Genomic DNA, 17,241 nt, shown 5'->3' with positions numbered 1-17,241 from the left:
TGAATGACTAGTCTTGTAACCTGACTGATTTGGATCAAGAAGGTCATTCTGAGAGAGATAGCGGGAGAGCTGGCCAAGGACGGCACGTTCAAGAGTTTTGGAGAGAAAAGAAAGAAGGGATACTGGTCTGTAGTTGTTGACATCGGAGGGATCGAGTGTAGGTTTTTTCAGAAGGGGTGCAACTCTCGCTCTCTTGAAGACGGAAGGGACGTAGCCAGCGGTCAGGGATGAGTTGATGAGCGAGGTGAGGTAAGGGAGAAGGTCCCCGGAAATGGTCTGGAGAAGAGAGGAGGGGATAGGGTCAAGCGGGCAGGTTGTTGGGCGGCCGGCCGTCACAAGAAGCGAGATTTCATCTGGAGAGAGAGGGGAGAAAGAGGTCAGAGCACAGGGTAGGGCAGTGTGAGCAGAACCAGCGGTGTCGTTTGACTTAGCAAACGAGGATCGGATGTCGTCGACCTTCTTTTCAAAATGGTTGACGAAGTCATCTGCAGAGAGGGAGGAGGGGGGGGGAGGGGGAGGAGGATTCAGGAGGGAGGAGAAGGTGGCAAAGAGCTTCCTAGGGTTAGAGGCAGATGCTTGGAATTTAGAGTGGTAGAAAGTGGCTTTAGCAGCAGAGACAGAGGAGGAAAATGTAGAGAGGAGGGAGTGAAAGGATGCCAGGTCCGCAGGGAGGCGAGTTTTCCTCCATTTCCGCTCGGCTGCCCGGAGCTCTGTTCTGTGAGCTCGCAATGAGTCATCGAGCCACGGAGCGGGAGGGGAGGACCGAGCCGGCCTGGAGGATAGGGGACATAGAGAGTCAAAGGATGCAGAAAGGGAAGAGAGGAGGGTTGAGGAGGCAGAATCAGGAGAAAGGTTGGAGAAGGTATGAGCAGAGGGAAGAGATGATAGGATGGAAGAGGAGAGAGTAGCGGGGGAGAGAGAGCGAAGGTTGGGACGGCGCGATACCATCCGAGTAGGGGCAGTGTGGGAAGTGTTGGATGAGAGCGAGAGGGAAAAGGATACAAGGTAGTGGTCGGAGACTTGGAGGGGAGTTGCAATGAGGTTAGTGGAAGAACAGCATCTAGTAAAGATGAGGTCGAGCGTATTGCCTGCCTTGTGAGTAGGGGGGAAGGTGAGAGGGTGAGGTCAAAAGAGGAGAGGAGTGGAAAGAAGGAGGCAGAGAGGAATGAGTCAAAGGTAGACGTGGGGAGGTTAAAGTCGCCCAGGACTGTGAGAGGTGAGCCGTCCTCAGGAAAGGAGCTTATCAAGGCATCAAGCTCATTGATGAACTCTCCGAGGGAACCTGGAGGGCGATAAATGATAAGGATGTTAAGCTTGAAAGGGCTGGTAACTGTGACAGCATGGAATTCAAAGGAGGCGATAGATAGATGGGTAAGGGGAGAGAGAGAGAATGACCACTTGGGAGAGATGAGGATCCCGGTGCCACCACCCCGCTGACCAGAAGCTCTCGGGGTGTGCGAGAACACGTGGGCGGACGAAGAGAGAGCAGTAGGAGTAGCAGTGTTATCTGTGGTGATCCATGTTTCCGTCAGTGCCAGGAAGTCGAGGGACTGGAGGGAGGCATAGGCTGAGATGAACTCTGCCTTGTTGGCCGCAGATCGGCAGTTCCAGAGGCTACCGGAGACCAGGAACTCCACGTGGGTCGTGCGCGCTGGGACCACCAGATTAGGGTGGCCGCGGCCACGCGGTGTGGAGCGTTTGTATGGTCTGTGCAGAGAGGAGAGAACAGGGATAGATAGACACATAGTTGACAGGGTACAGAAGAGGCTACGCTAATGCAAAGGAGATTGGAATGACAAGTGGACTACACGTCTCGAATGTTCAGAAAGTTAAGCTTACGTAGCAAGAATCTTATTGACTAAAATGATTGAAATGATACAGTACTGCTGGAGTAGGCTAGCTGGTAGTGGCTGCGATGTTGACACTACACTAATCAAGTCGTTCCGTCGAGTGTAATAGTTTCTACAGTGCTGCTACTCGGGGGCTAGCTGGCTAGCTAGCAGGTTGATTGCGTTACGTTACCTTAAAAGAACGACAATAGCTGGCTAGCTAACCTAGAAAATCGCTCTAGGCTACACAATTGTCTTAGATACAAAGACGGCTATGTAGCTAGCTAGCTACGATCAAACAAAACAAACCGTTGTACTGTAATAGTTACTACAGTGCTGCTATTCGGGGGCTAGCTGGCTAGCTACGTTAAAAGAACGACAATAGCTGGCCAGCTAACCTAGAAAATCGCTCTAGGGTACACAATTGTCTTAGATACAAAGACGGCTATGTAGCTAGCTAGCTACGATCAAACAAAACAAACCGTTGTACTGTAATAGTTACTACAGTGCTGCTATTCGGGGGCTAGCTGGCTAGCTACGTTAAAAGAACGACAATAGCTGGCCAGCTAACCTAGAAAATCGCTCATCTACTAAAGGAATGGAATAGAGAATATAAAAATATATGGACGAGCAATGTCAGATTGGTATAGGATAAGATACAGTAGGATAGTGTAGGATACAGTATATACATAGGAGATGGGTGATGCAAGATATTTTGACGTTATTAAAATGACTGGTGTTCCATTTATTAAAGTGGCCAGTGATTTCAAATCTATGTATTTAGGGCAGCAGCCTCTAATGTGCTAGTGATGGCTATTTAACAGTCTGATGGCCTTGAGATAGAAGCTGTTTTCGGTCCCAGCTTTGATGTACCTGTACTGACCTCACCTTCTGGATGATAGAGAGGTGAACAGGCAGTGACTCGGGTGGTTGTTGTCCTGGAGGGCAGGTAATTTCCCCCCATCATGCTTAAGGCAGGCCGCGCCACCCTCTGGAGAGCCCTGCAGGTGCAGGTGGTGCAGTTGCCGTACCAGGCGGTGATACAGCCCGACAGAATGCTCTCGATTGTTCATCTGTAAAACTTTGTGAGGGTTTTAGGTGACAAGTCACATTTCTTTAGCCTCCTGAGGTTGAAGAGGTGCTGTTACGCCTTCCTCACCACGCTATCTGCGTGAGTGACCCATCTCAGTTAGTCAGTGATGTGTACGCCGAGGAACTTGAAGCTTTCCACCTTGTCCACTGTGGTCCCGTCGATGTGAATAGGGGGCTGCTCTCTCTGCTGTTTCCTAAAGTCCACGATCATCTCCTTTGTTTTGTTGACTTTAAATAAGAGGTTTTTTTCCTGGCACCACACTCCCAGAGCCCTCTCCTCCTCGCTGCAGGCTGTCTCATCATTGTTGGTAATCAAGCCTACTACTGTTGTGTCATCTGCGATCTTGATGATAGAGTTTTTATTTTTTTACCTTAATTTTACTAGGCAAGTCATTTAAGAACAAATTCTTATTTTCAGTGGGTTAACTGCCTGTTCAGGGGCAGAACGACAGATTTTGTACCTTGTCAGCTCGGGGATTTGAACTTGCAACCTTTCGGTTACTAGTCCAATGCTCTAACCACTAGGCTACCCTGCCTGAGTTGGAGGTCATGGGTGAGCAGGGAGTACAGGAGGGGACTGAGCACGCACCCCTGTGGGGCCCCAGTGTTGATGATCAGCGACGTGAAGGTGTTGTTTCCTTCCTTCATCACCTGGGGACGGCCCGTCAGGAACTCCAGGACCCAATTGCACAGGACCGGGGTTCAGTCCCAGGGCCTCAAGCTTAATGATCAACTTGGAGGGTCCTATGGTGTTGAATGCTTAGCTATAGTCAATGGCCAGTATTCTTACATATGTATTCCTCTTGTCTAGATGGGTTAGGGCAGTGTGCAGTGTGATGGCGGTTGCATCGTCTGTGGATCTATTGGGGCGGTAAGCAAATTGAGCAAATCTCTTATATTAAGGAAGCCTGGAGGTTCTGCTCACCCGAGTTAGAATACCTCATGATAAGCTGTTGACCATACTATAGTGATAATGTTCATCTATATTTTTCATGGCTGTCTATTTACCACCAAAAGCAGATGCTGGTACTCAATGAGCTATATAGGGCCATAAGCCAAGAAGAAAATGCTCATACAGAGGCAGCACTCCTGGTGCCCGGTGATTTTTTAATACAGGAAAACCGAAATCCTTTAAACCTGATTTCTACCAGCATGTCACCTGAGCAACGGGGGGACACTCTAGATTACCTCTACGCAACACACAGAGATGTATACAAAACTCTCTCTCGCCCTCCATTTGGTAAATCTGACCATAACTCTATCCTCTTGATTCCTGCTTACAAGCAAGAACTCAAACAGGAAGTACCAGTGACACGCTCAATTCAGAAGTGGTCCGATGAGGCGGTTGCTAAGCGACAGACTGGAATATGTTCCGGGATTCATCCGAAGTTTTTGTGGAGTTCACCACATCAGTCACCTGCTTCATTAATGAGTGCATCGACAACGTCATCTCCAGTGACCCGTGCGTACATTTCCAAACCAGAAGTCATTGATTACAGACAACATCTAGACACTAGTTTTTATTGACAAGCTGAATGTACCGAGCTGTCTGTTTTTAAAATACTAGCACACATCTCGGACAACAATGCATACCCCACAAGACATGCCCCAGAGGTCTCTTTACAGTCCCCAAGTCCAGAAAAGATTATGGGAGGCGCACAGTACTACATAGAGCTATGACTACATGGAACTCTATTCCACATCAGGTAACTAATGCAAGCAGTAGAATCAGATTTAAAAAGCAGGTAAAAATACACTTTATGGAACAACAGGGACTGTGAAGAGACGCACAGCAAGGAACAGAGACATGCATTCACATACATTGTGATATTGTTGTATGGTGGTATTGACCATTCATTCAGTACAAACATAGTTCACTGTTTTAATCTGTTGTTTTATATGTGACACTTCAGTCGGTTGTAGTAATGCTGTAAAGGTGGTTGCCAACCGCCATATAAAGTCCAAAGGAGAAGAAGCCTGATGGAAAGAGGAGAGATGACGAGAAACTAATTTCGTTTACCGTTTTATCTGTTAATTTATTGCCGGAGTAGAGGACATTGTGCTTTATCCCATGAGCTAGCAACAGCAATCGAGCTAACTGAATTGACATAAATGTTCAATGCTTTTTGACCTGTCCCCAAATTAACATAATTGTTCCTCCTGATTGCGTCTGGTGTGGGTGAACAAAATCAACTTGCGAGCGAATACAGGGCTTCCAAACTATTAAGGATTACAAAGGGGAACCCAGCCACGAGCTGCCCAGTGACACAAGCCTACCAGATGTGCTAAATGCATGCTACGCTTGCTCTGAGCCGAGCAACACTGAACCATGCGTGAGAGCACCAGCTGTTCTGGATGACTTTGTGATCATGCTTTCCGTAGCCGATGTGACCTTTTTAAACAGTTGAACGTTCACAAAACCCGCAGAGCCAGATGGATTACCAGGACGTGTTCTCCGAGCATGCGCTGACAAGTGTATTCACTGACATTTTCAACCTCTCCCTGACCCAGTCTGTAATACCTACATGTTTCAAGCAGACCACCATAGTCTCTGTGCACAAGAACGCCAAGGTAACCTATTTAAATTATCATCACCCCGTAGCACTCACATCTGTAGCTATGAAATTCTTTGAAAGTCTGGGCATGACACCCATTGACACAATCATCCCAGACACCCTAGACCCAGTCCAATTTGCATACTGCCCCAACAGATCCACAGATGACACCAACTCTATTGCACTCCACACTGCCCTTTCCCACCTAGACAAAAGGAACACATACGTAAGAATGCTGTTCATTGACTACAGCTCAGTGTTCAACACCTTAGTGCCCTCCAAGATCCAAGATTAATAGAGAGAGATGTCAGCATGTCTGCAGAACGTTTTGGTTTGTTAGTCTATCTTGTTATGTGATAAGATTCAATGTCCAGCATTTTAAAACATTTTGAGGAGAAACCTGTATTTTGTTGAGGACGTGTGACTCCACTTTGAAGTGATGATTTTAGCAGACCAGACCAGTTACATCTACAGTATAAATCTTAACAAGAAAATACTGTGTGGTTGATTTTTATTTCTGCTTTGTTGTCAGATTCCCAGAGCAGATATTTATGTTGTCCTCTGTCAGCCTCCTTCATTCTCTTCCAAAAATAATTCTTATCTTTCATGTCATTATAGTTGTGAATATTCCTAGTGTCTTTATTGTGTTTAGGTGAGAGAAATGATGTCATTGTAGTTGTGACAGAAGTGATGTCACTCTAGTGCTGATTGGAGGAAGAATGTCTTGGATCAGGACAGACATGGAGGACTTGTGCCAAGTCTGTTAACTCTCTCTCTCTCACAGACACACAGACAAACACACACACTAGAAAACACTAGAATTAAACAATAGCATCTGCTTTCAATCTTGTTTATTTTAGATAATTCATTAAGTCATATGATTACAATAATTTGAGAACTACACAACTACAGCAATGATCATTTTAAAAAGTTCCAACTCAACAATGATTTTAAATCAATAAGATAACATTCTATATGTCAGACTTGACTTCCTTCATCTGGTCTTTTCCAGACTTTTCTCCTGTGACTTGATGTCTTCCTCTCAGCAGCCGTAGAGTCTGTTGATCCTCAGGATGTCCGTGGTGGACAACCCCTGTCTCTGGCCGATGGGCACGTCGGGGTTGGGGATGGGGGTGATGGTGTCCATCCCGTTGATAGAGAAGGCTGTTTTTCCATAGTGCATGACAGAGCTGTAGTCATAGGGAGTGTTCAGGTTGTTGGTGTTTTGTTTATCGAAGTTGTAGGCATTGTTAGAGTCGATGTTTCTCCAGTTGATCGTGACGTACTGGTCACGGTCGCTCCTGGTTTGTTCGTGTTGGAAGCCCAGAGCGTGAAGAGTCTCGTGCTGAATGATGCCGAAGTAAACACACCCGTTCATTTGGAGAGAGACCGTTTGTTGGCCTCCCACTCTACCAAGAGAGGACCAGCACCCATCTTTGGGCTCGTAGCTGATGAAGTCAACCTGATTCTGCCGAGGCACGAAGCGAATGCAGGTCTTGGAAGGGAAGGCCCGGAGGGCGTTTTCAATGCCCTGCTTGTCAGAGGAACTGAAGCTACTGCTCACTGTGTAGGGCACTTCAACCAATCCGTTCAAGCCTTTTTTCCAGAAGCACCCTGCACTGTAAAATAAAATCCAGCTGGTTAGTCAATTATATTTGAAAATACAATTATTTTGACATAAAAAATATATTTGTTATCTTTACTTCAATTTAATTAGTCCCTTTCTCTACTTCACTCGTTTAACCAACCTGAAATGTAAATATGTAAATATATCAACATAAGATGCACGTAAAAGCAACTCCAAGGGAAATTTTCCCTCAATTGACTAACTTTAAGTTCTAGCAACAACTTTGACACCTGGCTTTGTTTTTAGAGGATTGTGGGTAATTCCACATTCTTTGACTTTACAATATTTCTACACAATGGTGTGTTCAGGTTTGACGGAAGAAAAGTATATTTCTCTATTAGTATGAGGCAACTTTATGATACACTAAAAGTGAAGTATATTATATATATATATTAGTCTAGGAACCTTGGTTTGTTATCACTTTCTGTCTAGGAACCTTGGTCTGTTATCACTTCCTGTCTTGGAACCTTGGTCTGTTATCACTTTCTGTCTAGGAACCTTGGTCTGTTATCACTTTCTGTCTAGGAACCTTGGTCTGTTATCACTTCCTGTCTAGGAACCTTGGTCTGTTATCACTTTCTGTTTAGGAACCTTGGTCTGTTATCACTTTCTGTCTAGGAACCTTGGTCTGTTATCACTTCTTCTAAAAGTGAAGTATATTCAACATAAAAATACCTTGTGTTGGAAATACTAAATAAGCTGATGCAGATAGTTTTAAATTAGAATTTGCAAAATATTGTTTTCAGTGTGTATTGGTTGTACCTATAGCAAATCATGGCGTTTCTGGTTGTTGGTGCCACCATGTCCCCCTCCAACAGAAACTGACTGGAGCCGTTATTAGTGGTCAGAATTCTCTCAGTGATGTCTACAGCCTCTGGGTTGTCTGTTAGGATCTCTGGTCCACTTCCATCCTCCATGAGAGGGTTGGCCTGAGAGAGGCCCAGCAGCAGCAGCAGCAGCAGGGTGAGAGAGGGGCTTTGCTCCATCTTCAGTGTGTGGAGAGGAGAGACTCTGGATGGCTCCTTGGATCTGACAGTGGAGATTCGCTAGATGGCTTCTTGGTCCTGGAGATGCTTTGGAGAGTCTTGATGTGTGAATCTGTCTGGTCAGTCCTGGGCTTTTTATACAGTCCTCCTCAGGTGTGTCTGCTGGAGGATTCTGGGTTGGGGTCCATGTTGTTAGTCCTAAATAAACCTCTGAAGGGAGGGCTCCACCACCACACCTACAGTTTCAACATGGTTTTAATCCATATGGGTCCGTTTACACCTGGCCATGCCTACTCAACAAACAGGTCACACACTAATGTAATGACAGTTGACTCTACGACAATGATGTGCTGAGGAACGTGTCAGATTGAGTAGGCCACTGGTTAAATATTGTCACATTTGCCATTTCCTGTTTGACAAATGCTATAGAACAGGTAAACAAGTTGTTCAGACAAACTCATCGTTGTAATATTTGTCTGGGAATATGAATCAAATGTATTGGAAGAATTATGTTTGTTATAGATTGTGGTAGTTGTGCCTGTATAGCTGAGGCCTGCATTAGTGAAAAATGGCTAAATAACAAAGACATCATGGTTTAAATCCCTGAGCGGTTTCCTTCCTCTCTGGCAACTGAGTTAGGAAGGACGACTGTGTCTTTGTAGTGACTGGGTGTATTGATACACCATCCAAAGTGGAATTTTTTAAATTTTACCTTTATTTAACCAGGCAAGTCAGTTAAGAACAAATTCTTATTTTCAATGATGGCCTAGGAACAGTGGGTTAACTGCCTGTTCAGGGGCAGAACGACAGATGTTGTACCTTGTCAGCTCGGGGATTTGAACTTGCAACCTTTTGGTTACTAGTCCAATGCTCTAACCACTAGGCTACCCTGCCAGAGTTGGAGGTCATGGGTGAGCAGGGAGTACAGGAGGGGACTGAGCACGCACCCCTGTGGGGCCCCAGTGTTGATGATCAGCGACGTGAAGGTGTTGTTTCCTTCCTTCATCACCTGGGGACGGCCCGTCAGGAACTCCAGGACCCAATTGCACAGGACCGGGGTTCAGTCCCAGGGCCTCAAGCTTAATGATCAACTTGGAGGGTCCTATGGTGTTGATTGCTGAGCTATAGTCAATGGCCAGTATTCTTACATATGTATTCCTCTTGTCTAGATGGGTTAGGGCAGTGTGCAGTGTGATGGCGGTTGCATCGTCTGTGGATCTATTGGGGCGGTAAGCAAATTGAGCAAATCTCTTATATTAAGGAAGACTGGAGGTTCTGCTCACCCGAGTTAGAATACCTCATGATAAGCTGTAGACCATACTATAGTGATAATGTTCATCTATATTTTTCATGGCTGTCTATTTACCACCAAAAGCAGATGCTGGTACTCAATGAGCTATATAGGGCCATAAGCCAAGAAGAAAATGCTCATCCAGAGGCAGCACTCCTGGTGCCCGGTGATTTTATTGCAGGAAAACCGAAATCCTTTAAACCTGATTTCTACCAGCATGTCCTAATTACTACCAGCATGTCACCTGTGCAACGGGGACACACACACAAACACACACACACACACACACACACACACACACACACACACACACACACACACACACACACACACACACACACACACACACACACACACACACACACACACACACACACACACACACACACACACTCTGGATTACCTCTACTCAACACACAGAGATGTATACAAAACTCTCTCTCACCCTCCATTTGGTAAATCTGACCATAACTCTATCCTCTTGATTCCTGCTTACAAGCAAGAACTCAAACAGGAAGTACCAGTGACACGCTCAATTCAGAAGTGGTCCGATGAGGCGGTTGCTAAGCGACAGACTGGAATATGTTCCGGAATTCATCCGGAGTTCACCACATCAGTCACCTGCTTCATTAATGAGTGCATCGACAACGTCATCTCCAGTGACCCGTGCGTACATTTCCAAACCAGAAGTCATTGATTACAGACAACATCTAGACACTAGTTTTTATTGACAAGCTGAATGTACCGAGCTGTCTGTTTTTAAAATACTAGCACACATCTCGGACAACAATGCATACCCCGCAAGACATGCCCCAGAGGTCTCTTTACAGTCCCCAACTCCAGAAAAGATTATGGGAGGCGCACAGTACTACATAGAGCCATGACTACATGGAACTCTATTCCACATCAGGTAACTAATGCAAGCAGTAGAATCAGATTTAAAAAGCAGGTAAAAATACACCTTATGGAACAACAGGGACTGTGAAGAGACGCACAGCAAGGAACAGAGACATGCATTCACATACATTGTGATATTGTTGTAAGGTGGTATTGACCATTCATTCAGTACAAACATAGTTCACTGTTTTAATCTGTTGTTTTATATGTGACACTTCAGTCGGTTGTTGTAATGCTGTAAAGGTGGTTGCCAACCGCCATATAAAGTCCAAAGGAGAAGAAGCCTGATGGAAAGAGGAGAGATGACGAGAAACTAATTTCGTTTACCGTTTTAGCTGTTAATTTATTGTCGGAGTAGAGGACCTTGTGCTTTATCCCATGAGCTAGCAACAGCAATCGAGCTAACTAAATTGCCATAAATGTTCAATGCTTTTTGACCTGTCCCCAAATTAACATAATTGTTCCTCCTGATTGCGTCTGGTGTGGGTGAACAAAATCAACTTGCGAGCGAATACAGGGCTTCCAAACTATTAAGGATTACAAAGGGGAACCCAGCCACGAGCTGCCCAGTGACACAAGCCTACCAGATGTGCTAAATGCATGCTACACTTGCTCTGAGCCGAGCAACACTGAACCATGCGTGAGAGCACCAGCTGTTCTGGATGACTTTGTGATCATGCTTTCCGTAGCCGATGTGACCTTTTTAAACAGTTGAACGTTCACAAAACCCGCAGGGCCAGATGGATTACCAGGACGTGTTCTCCGAGCATGCGCTGACAAGTGTATTCACTGATATTTTCAACCTCTCCCTGACCCAGTCTGTAATACCTACATGTTTCAAGCAGACCACCATAGTCTCTGTGCACAAGAACACCAAGGTAACCTATTTAAATTATCATCGCCCCGTAGCATTCACATCTGTAGCTATGACATTCTTTGAAAGTCTGGGCATGACACCCATTGACACAATCATCCCAGAAACCCTAGACCCAGTCCAGTTTGCATACCGCCCCAAACAGATCCACAGATGACACCAACTCTATTGCACTCCACACTGCCCTTTCCCACCTAGACAAAAGGAACACATACGTAAGAATGCTGTTCATTGACTACAGCTCAGTGTTCAACACCGTAGTGCCCTCCAAGATCCAAGATAAATAGAGAGAGATGTCAGCATGTCAGCAGAATGTTTTGGTTTGTTTGTCTATCTTGTTATGTGATAAGATTCAATGTCCAGCATTTTAAAACATTTTGAGGAGAAACCTGTATTTTGTTGGGGACGTGTGACACCACATTGAAGTGATGATTTTAGCAGACCAGACCAGTTACATCTACAGTATAAATATTAACAAGAAAATACCATGTGGTTGATTTTTATTTCTGCTTTGTTGTCAGATTCCCAGAGCAGATATTTATGTTGTCCTCTGTCAGCCTCCTTCATTCTCTTCCAAAAATAATTCTTATCTTTCATGTCATTGTAGTTGTGAATATTCCTAGTGTCTTATTGTGTTTAGGTGAGAGAAATGATGTCATTGTAGTTGTGACAGAAGTGATGTCACTCTAGTGCTGATTGGAGGAAGAATGTCTTGGATCAGGACAGACATGGAGGACTTGTGCCAAGTCTGTTAACTCTCTCTCTCACAGACACACAGACAAACACACACTAGAAAACACTAGAATTACACAATAGCATCTGCTTTCAATCTTGTTTATTTTAGATAATTAACTAAGTCATATGATTAAAATAATTTGAGAACTACACAACTACAGCAATGATCATTTTAAAAAGTTCCAACTCAACAATGATTTTAAATCAATAAGATAACATTCTATATGTCAGACTTGACTTCCTTCATCTGGTCTTTTCCAGACTTTTCTCCTGTGACTTGATGTCTTCCTCTCAGCAGCCGTAGAGTCTGTTGATCCTCAGGATGTCCGTGGTGGACAACCCCTGTCTCTGGCCGATGGGCACGTCAGGGTTGGGGATGGGGGTGATGGTGTCCATCCCGTTGATAGAGAAGGCTGTTTTTCCATAGTGCATGACAGAGCTGTAGTCATAGGGAGTGTTCAGGTTGTTGGTGTTTGATCTATCAAAGTTGTAGGCATTGTTAGAGTCGATGTTACTCCAGTTGATCGTGACGTACTCGTCACGGTCGCTCCTGGTTTGTTCGTGTTGGAAGCCCAGAGCGTGGAGAGTCTCGTGCTGAATGATGCCGAAGTAAACACACCCGTCCATTTGGAGAGAGACCGTTTGTTGGCCTCCCACTCTACCAAGAGGGGACCAGCACCCATCTCTGGGCTCGTAGCTGATAAAGTCAACCTGATTCTGCCAAGGCACGAAGCGAATGCAGGTCTTGGAAGTGAAGGCCCGGAGGGCGTTTTCAATGCCCTGCTTGTCAGAGGAACTGAAGCTACTGCTCACTGTGTAGGGCACTTCAACCAGTCCGTCGGGGCCTTTGTTCCAGAAGCATCCTGCACTGTAAAATAACATTCAGCTGGTTAGTCAATTATATTTGAAAATACAATTATTTTGACCTAAAAAAATATAGTTTTTATAGTTAGTACTTCACTCTACCTCATTCGTTTAACCAACCTGAAATGTCAATATGTAAATATATCAACATAAGATGCACATAAAAACAACTCCAAGGGACATTTTCCCTCAACTTACTAACTTTAAGTTCTAGCAACAGCTTTTTGACACCTGGCTCTGTTTTTAGAGGATTGTGGGTAATTCCACATTCTTTTGACTTTATAATGCTACTTTCTACACAATGTTTGTATGCAGGTTTGAACGAAGCGAAGTTGTATATTTTGTGATCATGCAACTTTCTGAAACACTAAAAGTGAAGTATATTCAACATAAAAATACCTTGTGTTGGAAATACTAAATTAGCTGATGCAAATAGTTTTAAAAGTAGAAGCACAATATTGTTTTCAGTGTGTGTTGGTTGTACCTATAGCAAATCATGGCGTTTCTGGTTGTTGGTGCCACCATGTCCCCCTCCAACAGAAACTGACTGGAGCCGTTATTAGTGGTCAGAATTCTCTCAGTGATGTCTACAGCCTCTGGGTTGTCTGTTAGGATCTCTGGTCCACTTCCATCCTCCATGAGAGGGTTGGCCTGAGAGAGGCCCAGCAGCAGCAGCAGCAGCAGGGTGAGAGAGGGGCTTTGCTCCATCTTCAGTGTGTGGAGAGGAGAGACTCTGGATGGCTCCTTGGATCTGACAGTGGAGATACTCTAGATGGCTTCTTGGTCCTGGAGATGCTTTGGAGAGTCTTGATGTGTGATTCTGTCTGGTCAGTCCTGGGCTTTTTATACAGTCCTCCTCAGGTGTGTCTGCTGGAGGATTCTGGGTTGGGGTCCATGTTGTTAGTCCTAAATAAACCTCTGAAGGGAGGGCTCCACCACCACACCTACAGTTTCAACATGGTTTTAATCCATATGGGTCCATTTACACCTGGCCATGCCTACTCAACAAACAGGTCACACACTAATGTAATGACAGTTGACTCTACTACAATGATGTGCTGAGGAACGTTTCAACTGTTATTGTTTATTTGTCACCTGCACAGGATACAGCAGGTGTAAAACAGTACGTTGAAATCATTGCAGCTCTTTAGTAATATAGATAATAAAACACTGTAATAATCTAGACAATAAAACACTGTAATAATATAGACAATAAAACACTGTAATAATCTAGACAATAAAACAATGTAATAATATAGATAATAAAACACTGTAGTAATATAGATAATAAAACACTGTAATAATCTAGACAATAAAACACTCTAATAATCTAGACAATAAAACACTCTAATAATATAGACAATAAAACACTGTAATAATCTAGACAATAAAACACTGTAATAATCTAGACAATAAAACACTCTAATAATCTAGACAATAAAACACTGTAGTAATATAGATAATAAAACACTGTAATAATCTAGACAATAAAACACTCTAATAATCTAGACAATAAAACACTCTAATAATATAGACAATAAAACACTGTAATAATCTAGACAATAAAACACTGTAATAATCTAGACAATAAAACACTGTAATAATATAGACAATAAAACACTGTAATAATATAGACAATAAAACACTCTAATAATCTATATAATAAACACAGTAATAATCTAAACAATAAAACACTGTAATAATCTAACAATAATGTAATAGACAATAAAACTAAAAATCTAGATAATAAAACACTAATAATCTAGAAAATAATACACTAAACAAAAAACACTGTAATAATCTAGACAATAAAACACTGTAATAATCTAGACAATAAAACACTGTAATAATATAGACAATAAAACACTAATAATCTAGATAATAAAAATACACTAATAATCTATCTAGATAATAAAACACTGTAATAATCTAGACAATAAAACAATGTAATAATCTAGACAATAATAATCTACAGGTTAGACAATAAAACACTGTAATAATATAGTATAAACACTGTAATGGCAGGTCTATAAACAGATTAGGTTAGGGTGTAATGGCAGGTCTATACAGGTTATTAATGGGTCTGTAAGGGTGTAATGGCAGGTCTATACAGATTAGGGTGTAATGGCAGGTCTATACAGGTTAGGGTGTAATGGCAGGTCTATACAGGTTAGGGTGTAATGGCAGGTCTATACAGGTGAGGGTGTAATGGCAGGTCTATACAGGTGAGGGTGTAATGGCAGGTCTATACAGGTTAGGGTGTAATGGCAGGTCTATACAGGTTAATGGCAGTGTCTAATGGCAGGTCTGTAGTTAATGGCAGGTGTAATGGCAGGTCTATACAGGTTAGGGTGTAATGGCAGGTCTATATACAGGTTAGGGTGTAATGGCAGGTCTGTAGTTAGGGTGTAATGGCAGGTCTATACAGGTTAGGGTGTAATGGCAGGTCTAAACAGGTTAGGGTGTAATGGCAGGTCTATACAGGTTAGGTGTAATGGCAGGTCTATACAGGTTAGGGTGTAATGGCAGGTCTAGTTAGGGTGTAATGGCAGGTCTATACAGGTTAGGTGTAATGGCAGGTCTATACAGGTTAGGTTAGGGGTGTAATGGCAGGTCTATACAGGTTAGGGTGTAATGGCAGGTCTGTAGTTAGGGTGTAATGGCAGGTCTATACAGGTTAGGGTGTAATGGCAGGTCTATAGTTAGGGTGTAATGGCAGGTCTATATAGGTTAGGGTGTAATGGCAGGTCTATATAGGTTAGGGTGTAATGGCAGGTCTATAGTTAGGGTGTAATGGCAGGTCTATACAGGTTAGGGTGTAATGGGTCTGTAGTTAGGGTGTAATGGCAGGTCTTTACAGGTTAGGGTGTAATGGCAGGTCTATACAGGTTAGGGTGTAATGGCAGGTCTATAGGTTAGGGTGTAATGGCAGGTCTGTAGTTAGGGTAATGGCAGGTCTGTAGTTAGGGTGTCATGGTAGGTCTGTAGTTAGGGTGTAATGACAGGTCTATACAGGTTAGGGTGTAATGGCAGGTCTATACAGGTTAGGGTGTAATGGCAGGTCTATAGGTTAGGGTGTAATGGCAGGTCTGTAGTTAGGGTGTAATGACAGGTCTGTAGTTAGGGTGTAATGACAGGTCTGTAGTTGGTGTAATGGCAGGTCTAATTAGGGTGTAATGGCAGGTCTGTAGTTAGGGTGTAATGGTTAGAGTGTAATGGCAGGTCTGTAGTTAGGGTGTAATGGCAGGTCTGTAGATAGGGTGTAATGACAGGTCTGTAGTTAGGGTGTAATGACAGGTCTGTAGTTAGGGTGTAATGACAGGTCTGTAGTTAGGGTGTAATGGCAGGTCTGTAGTTAGGGTGTAATGGCAGGTCTGTAGTTAGGGTGTAATGGCAGGTCTGTAGTTAGGGTGTAATGGCAGGTCTGTAGTTAGGGTGTAATGGCAGGTCTGTAGTTAGGGTGTAATGACAGGTCTATACAGGTTAGTGTAGGGTCTTTAGTTAATGGCAGGTCTGTAGTGTAGGGTCTGTGTAATGGCAGGTCTATACAGGTTAGGGTGTAATGGCAGGTCTGTAGTTAGGGTGTAATGACAGGTCTGTAGTTAGGGTGTAATGACAGGTCTATACAGGTTAAGGTGTAATGGCAGGTCTATACAGGTTAGGGTGTAATGGCAGGTCTGTAGTTAGGGTTTAATGGCAGGTCTATACAGGTTAGGGTGTAATGACAGGTCTGTAGTAGGGTGTAATGACAGGTCTATACAGGTTAGGGTGTAATGGCAGGTCTGTAGTTAGGGTGTAATGGCAGGTCTGTAGTTAGGGTGTAATGGCAGGTCTGTAGTTAGGGTGTAATGGCAGGTCTGTAGTTAGGGTGTAATGGCAGGTCTGTAGTTAGGGTGTAATGGCAGGTCTATACAGGTTAGGGTGTAATGGCAGGTCTATACAGGTTAGGGTGTAATGGCAGGTCTATACAGGTTAGGGTGTAATGACAGGTCTGTAGTTAGGGTGTAATGGCAGGTCTGTAGTTAGGGTGTAATGGCAGGTCTATACAGGTTAGGGTGTAATGGCAGGTCTGTAGTTAGGTCTGTAGGTTGTAATGGCAGGTCTGTAGTTAGGATGTAATGGCAGGTCTATACAGGTTAGGGTGTAATGGCAGGTCTGTAGTTAGGGTGTAATGGCAGGTCTGTAGTTAGGGTGTAATGGCAGGTCTATACAGGTTAGGGTTTAATGGCAGGTCTGTAGTTAGGGTGTAATGGCAGGTCTGTAATGGCAGGTCTATACAGGTTAGGGTGTAATGGCAGGTCTATACAGGTTAGGGTGTAATGGCAGGTCTATACAGGTTAGGGTGTAATGGCAGGTCTATACAGGTTAGGGTGTAATGGCAGGTCTATACAGTTAGGGTTTAATGGCAGGTCTGTAGTTAGGGTGTAATGGCAGGTCTATACAGGTTAGGGTGTAATGGCAGGTCTATACAGGTTAGTGTAGGGTCTTAAT

The 17,241-nt window shown here is 43.8% G+C and overlaps 2 protein-coding genes across 2 annotated transcripts; both read right to left on the bottom strand.

Moving 5' to 3' along the window:
- Positions 1 to 6,490: 6,490 nt before the first annotated feature.
- On the bottom strand, positions 6,491 to 8,138 carry LOC135538413 (hatching enzyme 1.2-like). Its single transcript, XM_064964315.1, has 2 exons — positions 7,866 to 8,138; positions 6,491 to 7,095 (listed from the first exon to the last, which is right to left on the bottom strand). The coding sequence occupies exons 1-2, from the start codon at positions 8,087 to 8,089 to the stop codon at positions 6,519 to 6,521; spliced, it is 801 nt and encodes a 266-aa protein (XP_064820387.1). The 5' UTR covers positions 8,090 to 8,138; the 3' UTR covers positions 6,491 to 6,518.
- Positions 8,139 to 12,177: 4,039 nt separating this feature from the next.
- On the bottom strand, positions 12,178 to 13,581 carry LOC135538412 (hatching enzyme 1.2-like). The gene is made up of 2 exons (XM_064964314.1): positions 13,235 to 13,581; positions 12,178 to 12,754 (listed from the first exon to the last, which is right to left on the bottom strand). Exons 1-2 carry the CDS (start codon positions 13,456 to 13,458, stop codon positions 12,178 to 12,180), a joined length of 801 nt encoding a protein of 266 aa, XP_064820386.1. The 5' UTR covers positions 13,459 to 13,581.
- Between the last annotated feature and the right edge of the window lie 3,660 nt (positions 13,582 to 17,241).

Source organism: Oncorhynchus masou, unplaced genomic scaffold (genome assembly GCF_036934945.1).
Source record: "Oncorhynchus masou masou isolate Uvic2021 unplaced genomic scaffold, UVic_Omas_1.1 unplaced_scaffold_956, whole genome shotgun sequence".
NCBI classification, from domain to species: Eukaryota; Metazoa; Chordata; class Actinopteri; order Salmoniformes; family Salmonidae; genus Oncorhynchus; species Oncorhynchus masou.
This window is presented reverse-complemented; position numbering and strand designations above follow the sequence as displayed.